We start from the raw sequence: 9,159 nt of genomic DNA, 5'->3' as shown, positions 1-9,159 counted from the left end.
AACAGTCACACACATCTGTTTCATACTTGCATATTTTACCAGAAAAATAAAAAGAGCTAATGGTTACTAAACAATAATACTTTGTGAGAAACGTCAACTACTCCTTACTTATGAAGCAAAATACCTTTATCGCCCAAGTAAAATAGTCGATACAATGACCTTATCAGTAAATACAATATTAGCATTAAGTCAAATGCTGACTTACGTTCTGAAACTAATTAGGTCTAATGCTGACTGACGTTTTTATATTAATATTATGCCATTATTTAAACAACTAAATTTCTACGAATTTTTCCTTTAATTCAATCATGACAATTAGCACACGGCAGGTGACCAGTCGGCAGGGGATGTATACCTCTCCATGGTACCTGATCTTGCCTCTTATATTACAGATCGTGTATGGATTTTGATCCCGAATATTGTTCGTTATCACCATATTTCATAGGACGTTTAGTGTTACCTGAACAAGTGTACATAATTATCAGGTACATTGCTAAACAGAGAGGGAGAGAGAGATACTTTTGTTTTTATCATTTTATGCAAATATCTTATCTTAAATTCAAATGAATAAAAATATTGATTAACATTGAAAATTGTATGAATGTGCCATTTACTGATTTTAAATAATTCTTCGTGAATCTCTTTATATGTCCAAAACAAAATTTGAAATGCATTATGAATGTTTTTATGTCTTTTTAGATATTTAATAAATATATTGTATTTCATACATCTCCGTTTACAAACATTTATGCATTTAATTAATGTTTCCCTGTAGAAAATCAAATCCATGCCCAACAAAAGTGATAGTTTTAATGATAAAAATTAACACTTATAAATGATAAATATGAAAATTATATATTTTTCTTCATAACAAATTAAAGTATCAAAGTTTAAACAAAGTAAATGCAATGTTTAAAATAACATTTCTTAATTCAAAAGAAAGATTTACATGTGTTATCATGTAATGATAAACACTGTTCAAGTCATTTATACCATTTTCAGCAATTAAAAAAAATAATAGTACTTTGTACACAATTGAAATAGATAATCCCACTTTTTTTTTACTTTTATATTAAATTTTCGAACGTATTTTCTAAGCAAAACGGTCTTACAGTAAAGTATCAAAATACCATATCAATAGGTATTAATGCAAATGATACTATTAACTATGACTTTCTCAATTTAGTATAGTATATATGGTACAAATATATTTTTAAAGCAATTATTAATTTCTTACATAGCTTGACTTTAACCAAAGTACTAGTATATTAGATATATACAAAACGTTTATCGCACACTTTTAAGATTATAATACATTCATATGTATATACAAGTAAACACATTTTTTTATTTCAAATATTTGTGAACTTTTATTATAAGTATGTCATTTCAAACTAATTTTCTTCTTCAGCAGCTATAATGTCGAGGATTTCCAGATGATCCTTTGTTACCGGTTTCTTCATATATACTGATTTTTTTATTCTTTTCCCAATTCACATATCCAAGAATCTTTGAAATCTAAATTAATTTTGATAGAGTAAACAAATTATAAAATATTAACGATTGTATATTACAATTGAAAGATTCTTTGTTTGAAATATTTTGCTATTTTCCAGAAAATTTTACCTTTTCTTCAATAGAGTCCAGCCGTCGATCAATATGGTTGAATGTGTCATGAAAGGATTGCATATTTCCCATTGTTGATGTTAATTTTTCCAACCTTGAATTGACATTGTTTTATTGAATTTAAATCAAGCTTCAATTTGTAAAAGCTGTTTGTTTATTTAAGAATTTCGCGTAAAATTTAGGGGAAAAAATTATCTACAAAATATCTACTTTGGCAATTCTCCCAGAATCTCGTAAACAGAGTTATAATTAATTTTAATTAAACAATTTTATGTAATCAACCTTTCCCCGTTTTACCTCTCATTGATCTCAAAGACTTTGGTTTCCATTCTGTTTTCCCGGTTCCGTTTCAGTTTCTGGCTGTAGGCATCAGCAATAACATTCTCCCATTGCATTATTTCCCTGTCCTGGGCTTCGCCTGTCGTTAGTAAAAAAAAAAAACAATTTAATTTTTCATCAAGACAAAAAACAAATTTTAAAAATTTTCAATTTTACAATTAGTGTGAAGTGTAGATTTCAGGTATGTAAAATGATTTTCTTAACTTTTTTATTTTTCAAAATATGATTTTGTAAAACATTGAATTCTGCAACTGAAAAGCACATAATCAGGGAATTTTGGACAAGAGATGAATAGCCATGACAGTGCTAATGTTTACTTGATAACAGTTCGACTTACTGAGATCTGGGGTGAGGTCCAGGCAGACCCCACAGCCTCTGTTAAGTACCCACTTTATCATCAGGAAGATATAAATAGGCAGACTTAATGGCGCCGGCAGGAATGGCTTATTGTAGAACTCGTAAATCAGAGAACATCTCATATAATTCCACAGGCGATCTGTATTCTCCTGAACCTTTTGGAATGTATTGCTGAAAATATAGAATAAAACGAAATGTAAGATTCAATTAATTTTTCATGAAATGCTAGTTTTTAAATTGCAAACAATATCTTAAGTTTCGAGTGGAAGTAAACATAGCATTGACGACAAGTAAATAAAAATGTTTATGTACATTGAAGACCACGTTTGAATTCGATTCTTTTTATTAATCCGAAACATTTATTCCCTTTATATGTATATGTTAAATAAAATTTATATATCAAAAATACGCTATTTAAAAAACCAATTTAACGTTGAACAATTTCTAAGTGCGTTATACAAACAAGTTGACAAAGCAAATATATAATTAAAAATACTATGTATGACACAATGCAAAAAACAATCCTTTTCAACATACGGGGATTCGATGCGCGCATATTTACGTATGAAAAATTTCTAAAACAAGGCAAGTAATTGACAAACAAGTTGGAAAAGCAATAATATCAATTTTTCACACTGTCCAATTTTTTCCTTAAAAAATGTCAACATTATTTATAGCGCAAGTCATATGGTCAATTACTAATTACTAATAGACCTATATCAAATTATTGAATATATGGTCAATGGTTTTTGTTCTATTTTTGAATTTCATCTAAGTTCAATTATTTGAAATGATTTATGAGCAAATATTTGCAAAATGATATTTAAAAATACATGTAACCTTTACACTGTGATTAATATTCATAAAAAATAATTTTGTTAAAAATTGAAAATTTAGTCCGTTTATTTACAAATTTTTTTCCGGTTCATTTTCTTCGAATAATGAAATATTAATTTTTTAAATTGATATTGATTATTTTGTCCATTTTGAAAAATTTTTGATTTATCATATAATGCTTTATAAAATTTCCTTTCTGTTTTCTGAAACCTGAGTAAACGTCATCCTTAAGTCAAATGCTGATTGACGTTTTTATTACAATTGTTGGGTCATTATTTACACGATGAATTTCAGACGGATTTTTCCATTATTTCCCGATCATGACTATTAGCTCACGACAGTTGTGATGCTGTACTCCTCCATGGCACCCAATCCCACATCTGATGTTTCAGAGGTCTTGTTTGCTCTGCTTCTGAGCTATATTGTTTATTGGGCGTTTGAGCTAAAATTCGACTCGTTTTCTCCATAAATTTTATTATAATGGACTTGCATGAATATTATTTATACTTAAATACTTGAACGTTATTTGTATACAACATATATATGTGACATACCTGAACATCCTTTATAGTTGACAAAATTGTACATGCTTTATATTTGACATACTTGATGATTATATTTGAAATGACTCAACATTCTAAATATTTCACTTACCTGGACATTCTTACTATTTGACATACCTGAACATTGCAATCAAAATATTCAGAAGGAGGACATTTGCAAAGAGAACGTAAAAAGCCATCAACAGGGTTGCCACCATTCTCTCCTCTGGACAGCGGTTTTTAGGACTGACTGCATATATAGTTACGTTCTTTGTACATTCTCCAGCACCTGCAAATTGAAAATAAAAACAAAAAAGTATTTTATTCTGTTTGCTTCAGAACGAATTGGAAGTATTTGTATAATAACACAAGAGGAAAAATCAAGTTCACAGGGCCAAAAAGGGAACAAATAAACCTTGTTTTACACGACAGTTAATTCAAACAACATTGGCTCAATGTTTATTTAAGAACAGATGATACAAAGTTTTGTCAAATTTTTTTGAAAATAACAATTGGGTCATGTTTTAATGATTAAAATGAATAAGTTTCACCGCGTAGTTTTTATTTTTTTATATTCAAAGTTGCACAAAAATGGAATTTGAAGTGAAAAATATTTGTATAGATTAATAAGGATGGTTTCAGAGGGGTATAATTTGGAACATCACAGAAGGGTTACAATTTCTTGATATTCTAGAAATCTATTATTTGCATCATTTGCAATGAAATTAGGTAAAAAAATATATATATATACCAATCCAGGCATCCATCTTTTGTTTGTATCATCTGACCTTAATTGTTTGTTTATTTGTTTGACGTCCCTTTTAATACTTGTTCACTTATACTGAGACGCCACCACTAACTGATTTTGGGCTTCAAGTTATAAACCTTTAAACGTCACTCGAGGACATTGTGCTGCAAGTAATCATTTGCATTGAATATATGGAGACAACAAACAGTATTCAATTTTAAAAGTCCATTATATAAATCATAATTGGAGCAGAGCAAACACGGATCTCCAAAAAATTAGAGGTAGGTTCAGGTACCAAGGAGGAGTGAACATCCCCTGTTACACCTTTGTCATGATTGGAAATAAGGTAGAAATCCCTCGACAATTCAGTGTGTGTACAGTGGCCTAACAATTAGTATGAAAAAAGTCAGTCAGCATTTAACTTAATGAGAAATTGTACATGCTGACAAGGTCTTTGTATCAACCATAGAACTTACGAAATGCCAGCCTCAAGTGTAAAATACAGTCTTGTTTTATAACGTTTTATTCGACAAACCGTAGCTTGATTCGAACACGCTATCGCCCCAATTACTGTAACCACTGCGCAATGAGAGCGACTTAGATCAAGGTAAATTATTCCACATATCTGTCCCTTCTTTCTTCTCTCCTTTGCGGAGGGCAACAAGAGCAAATCCTTTTTTACATTAAATAATTAATTGGTTTCTCTTTAATAAATTTATTAATTTGTATTTTGTTTCCTCGTTCTATCAATTTTAAACCTATTCATAAGTAAGCAATGTCGATGAACTTCTTGGGCTCTGGCTAGAAGGACACACATGTCAATTTTGAATTCTTTTATCTTGTTTGCTATAAGTACTCACGTTACGGGTAAATTATTGTACCTTTTCTGCACCAGAAATATTGATCTTTATACATATGAATTGGGACAGATTCTTCAAATGTACTTAGAATCGAGCATATTTGTGCTCGTGTTGAAAGGGGTTACTTTTTTATGCTTTGGACACAACTTGAACAGAAGGATACATAAACAGGGAAGCTGGAAAGGTGTTGTAGAGTACAAGTCAGGGTTAATATCCTCAAAGTGTCATCGTGATCTCTGAGAAAGAGAAAAACTATAATTGTTTGGTATGACTGGATGTAAACCCTATGGTGAGGAATTAACATCCTTGAATAGCTGAGAGGTGGTATTGTATTTCTATATAAAAAAAATCAATTACAATGCAAAACAAGAAGTAAGGTAAATCTCCTAGATCTTGAAATTAGATATATGTCATAAAAATGCACCTGTATTCCAAACAACCTACAACTGAATTTCAACAAGCAAGAAAATATTTGAAAACGTCATAATAACTGAATTGTAACACAAACGGAAACGGGAAATCCATATTGATCAATTTTAATTTTTTTTAGTTGTACAACTAGTGAAAACATTTATGCGTCAGGTTTGGAAAGATCATGTTTTCTAGAGGAAATCATTAATTTGTTATGGCTTGTTTTATGTGATATTCGTGATTTGGTTTTGTCTGCAGATTTTCAGTACAACTATTATTGCTTATATGACGTTGTCATTGCAGCTAAGGAGAAGAGTATTCCAACATAATGGTGAACCACTAAAACTGAATTTAAGGTAAACATCAGGAAGTAAATCACACAAATAAACAGGTATCAACAATCAGTAAATATAGAAAACATCTAAATTAGCTTATATGAACCTTTTACCACCGGTATATTAATTTACTTCAGTACATGAACATTTTGTTTTGGACAAAGAGTATTCTATTTTGGTTCTGGATGCTTTTAATAGTTCTTATTAGAAATAAATCAATTTATACTATTTTTAAATAGTTAACAATCTTCTAAAGCTCCTAAATGTCACCGATAAACAGTTCATAAATCTAATTGAGATGTTATATAATCGATAACTACCTTGTATTGTAACTTGACATTCTTAGAAAGATAATTGAAATACCATCCAAAAGAAACTTATTTCTGCCTTTTACTTTCTAAATATATGTACATGTTTTTGAAGACAATTATATTATAATTTAAATTATTGAATTAAACTTAAAGTATCAAATTGCAACTGATAACAACCTTCATAAGACACCTTCTGCATGAATTTCCAATTTAATATTTGCTATTTGAAAAGAAACTGATTACCCTTAGTATCGTACCATTCGAGAAGCAGCTTCCCATATAATCTTCAGTATCTATTTCTGGGAATTTGCTTTCCTCTGTGTATTCCCTACTTCATGTTCGTCGATAAACAGTTCTGTATCTCTGGTAGCATATACCGTATATCCGGGTTTTTTTTTTTTTTCGCGTGTTGGAAATTTAGCGAAAAGACTGTAGATTGTACAGTTTTTATTTTGCGGTTTTTTTCTTAAATATGGTAATGTTTTTATGTCACATTATAGCTGACATAATTCCTGCGTTGTTTATATTTTGCGAATTAAAAATGATCGCATTAAAAGTGAAAAATAGATCATCGCGAAAAAAAAACGGAATACACCGTATACTGTACATGTGCCTTTGTATTAGTCGAGATACAGCTCCTCATATATTTGTGAGGAACAGCTTTCCTTATCTTTGATTACCCCTGTATATACGCCTACCTTCGTACTCGTCAAGGAACAGTTCTCCGTATAACGTCCAGTATCCCTTTCTGAGAATCTGAGTAACCAATGAGGAGCTCATTACCGAGTTGGGAAACATGATGGCGTACGACGTTATGGAGTAGGACAACACAAACACCATCAGAATTATCATGAAAAACACAAGGTCAACCATCTGTCAGTTAGAAGAATGGAACATATTATAATGGAAGAAAGAAAATTTCTAATTTTTATTTTCTGCAAAACACCTGCAAATCTTCCAAACTACCAATGACATTTTAATAGCAACAATTAAAGAAAGTGTTTTGTTATCTTTAAAGAACACTAGAGAAGATGATCAATAGCATTCAGAATAATTATGATAAATTTTACTTATAACAACCAAAGTTTTTTAACGACCTTAATGTTTTTTAATGGCGCAACTTTATATGCATGGGCCCCCCGCGGATAATAAATTCTAATTTTACATTTTATGATGTAATAATGTTATGCATGCTATTCTGGAATCATATTCACTTGTGGAAACCACTGTTGCTTATATATCTGTTGAATTCGTAAGAGATAGAGATAGCAGAGATAGATAAAGGTAGTTACTGATATACTCACGAATGTAAGAAAAAAAGAAAAAACCACGAAATAACTGACAATATATGTGAAATTCTGAATGTGAATCTGAATGTGCATATCTTTCGGTCAATGTTTGCAAAAAAAAAAAATTATCAACAATCTTTGTTTTAAACAGGTATTATTGTTTATTGGATATCCATACGATCAAAAGGTATTTTAAGCACGATCGGATTCAGTGCTAATGCAATTTTCTATTTGTTCCAATACATGTATAAAATACCCTCAATCCGTGCCCAACCCTCAAAGAAAAAGAAAGGAATAATGTATACCATTCTTCTAATCATGATGATTTTTGGTCCGAGTTCCTTATGGACTGTGAAAATATGGAGGATCCTGAAGAAAAACGACATAAGACAAAAGCTGTAGGCAATACGTGCTTCAGTGATCGTCCAGGGACAGAATCGTAGAACAGCCGCCAGGATAAACAGGACAATCGTCAGTACGTCCACTTTGTTCCAGCTGTCGCTCCAATACTCCTTCTTCTTCTTCAGAAACTTCTGCCAAAGCGCCACTCTCGTAAATTCCTCATTTTGTTTGGTTTGCGATGTTGAACAAAACTTTAAAAAGTAATGGCAAGGGCATTAAGAATACAAACATTAGAAAATAATGTAGCTTTAGTTCAGAAACAACTTAAAAAGTAAGTACATGTATTTAAAACTATTTCAATTTAATTAGTTTGATTTTTTTATGTTTTATTAAAATGAAAATGTAGTTTAGAAATATTGAAAGGCAATTTATGACCATTAAAACTGATAATTTGTTGATTTTAAGAAACTGTTATTCAATTTCATTTTAGGATATTATGAACAAAATCCTGTCTCAAAGAAAGAGAGCGTACAACGCGTGGACAATCCGCCGCTCCGCGACAAAATGTTTCTCAATTTTCAAAATTCACAGAAAAGTTAAATTTTTCTAAAATCATGTTCTCAGTAATGTCATCTTCAAAATATTTTATTATTTCATTTTACTGAACGACTTATCATTTGATAATCTTTATTTCAAAGTTGACAGTTAAGCATATTTAATGGGTTTATCAGAGCTATAAATTTTGAATTTTGAACATGAATGGGTCAAGTCTCCATTCTTCGTTAACGCTTAAATGATGGAAACGTGAATGTGAAATATATTTCATCTGTCCAAAAAATGGAATCTGAACCCATTCTATATGAAAATCGAAAATTTCTGGAAAAAATGTACGCTTCAACAAACCCGTTCATTTAAATCGCACTGACAGACGAGGATAATGCATATACGAGGGCTGTTCGAAAATTATTGAGACATTGTGTATCTTTTGCTTTCTAATGAAGTCCGTGAAAATTTGCATATACGTTTGACATACACTAAGGAATAACAAAAGCAAAAAATATTTTACGAATATTTAATATTTTCTGTACAATGGTATATAAAGGCGTCAGTAGTAGCGGTACCCGGAGCAGTCCCGAAATCAGTTATCAAAAATATGTAACAT

At 30.6% G+C, this 9,159-nt stretch overlaps 1 protein-coding gene across 3 annotated transcripts in view; it reads right to left on the bottom strand.

The window, feature by feature from the left end:
• Window positions 1-669: 669 nt before the first annotated feature.
• LOC134263153 (transient receptor potential cation channel subfamily M member 2-like) overlaps window positions 670-9,159 on the bottom strand; it is a 31,486-nt gene continuing 22,996 nt past the window's right edge. For 2 of the 3 annotated variants that reach the window (XM_062745476.1, XM_062745467.1), the window contains 7 exons: window positions 7,961-8,248; window positions 7,065-7,239; window positions 3,840-3,990; window positions 2,303-2,493; window positions 1,924-2,044; window positions 1,627-1,720; window positions 670-1,518 (listed from right to left, as the gene is read on the bottom strand). In XM_062745476.1, coding sequence (XP_062601460.1) covers window positions 1,408-1,518; window positions 1,627-1,720; window positions 1,924-2,044; window positions 2,303-2,493; window positions 3,840-3,990; window positions 7,065-7,239; window positions 7,961-8,248 — 1,131 coding nt within the window. In that variant the 3' untranslated portion in view covers window positions 670-1,407. Of the gene's footprint in view, window positions 1,519-1,626; window positions 1,721-1,923; window positions 2,045-2,298; window positions 2,494-3,839; window positions 3,991-7,064; window positions 7,240-7,960; window positions 8,249-9,159 lie in introns of those variants that run through there. The other variant, XR_009991198.1, reaches the window with a different exon arrangement.

The sequence above is a fragment of the Saccostrea cucullata genome, unplaced genomic scaffold (assembly GCF_032062105.1).
Source record: "Saccostrea cucullata isolate Sc308-1 unplaced genomic scaffold, CSIRO_AGI_Scuc_v1 ctg691, whole genome shotgun sequence".
In the NCBI taxonomy this organism is placed as follows: Eukaryota; Metazoa; Mollusca; class Bivalvia; order Ostreida; family Ostreidae; genus Saccostrea; species Saccostrea cuccullata.
The sequence above is the reverse complement of the archived record's forward strand: the minus strand, read 5'-3'. Positions and strand labels throughout refer to the sequence as shown.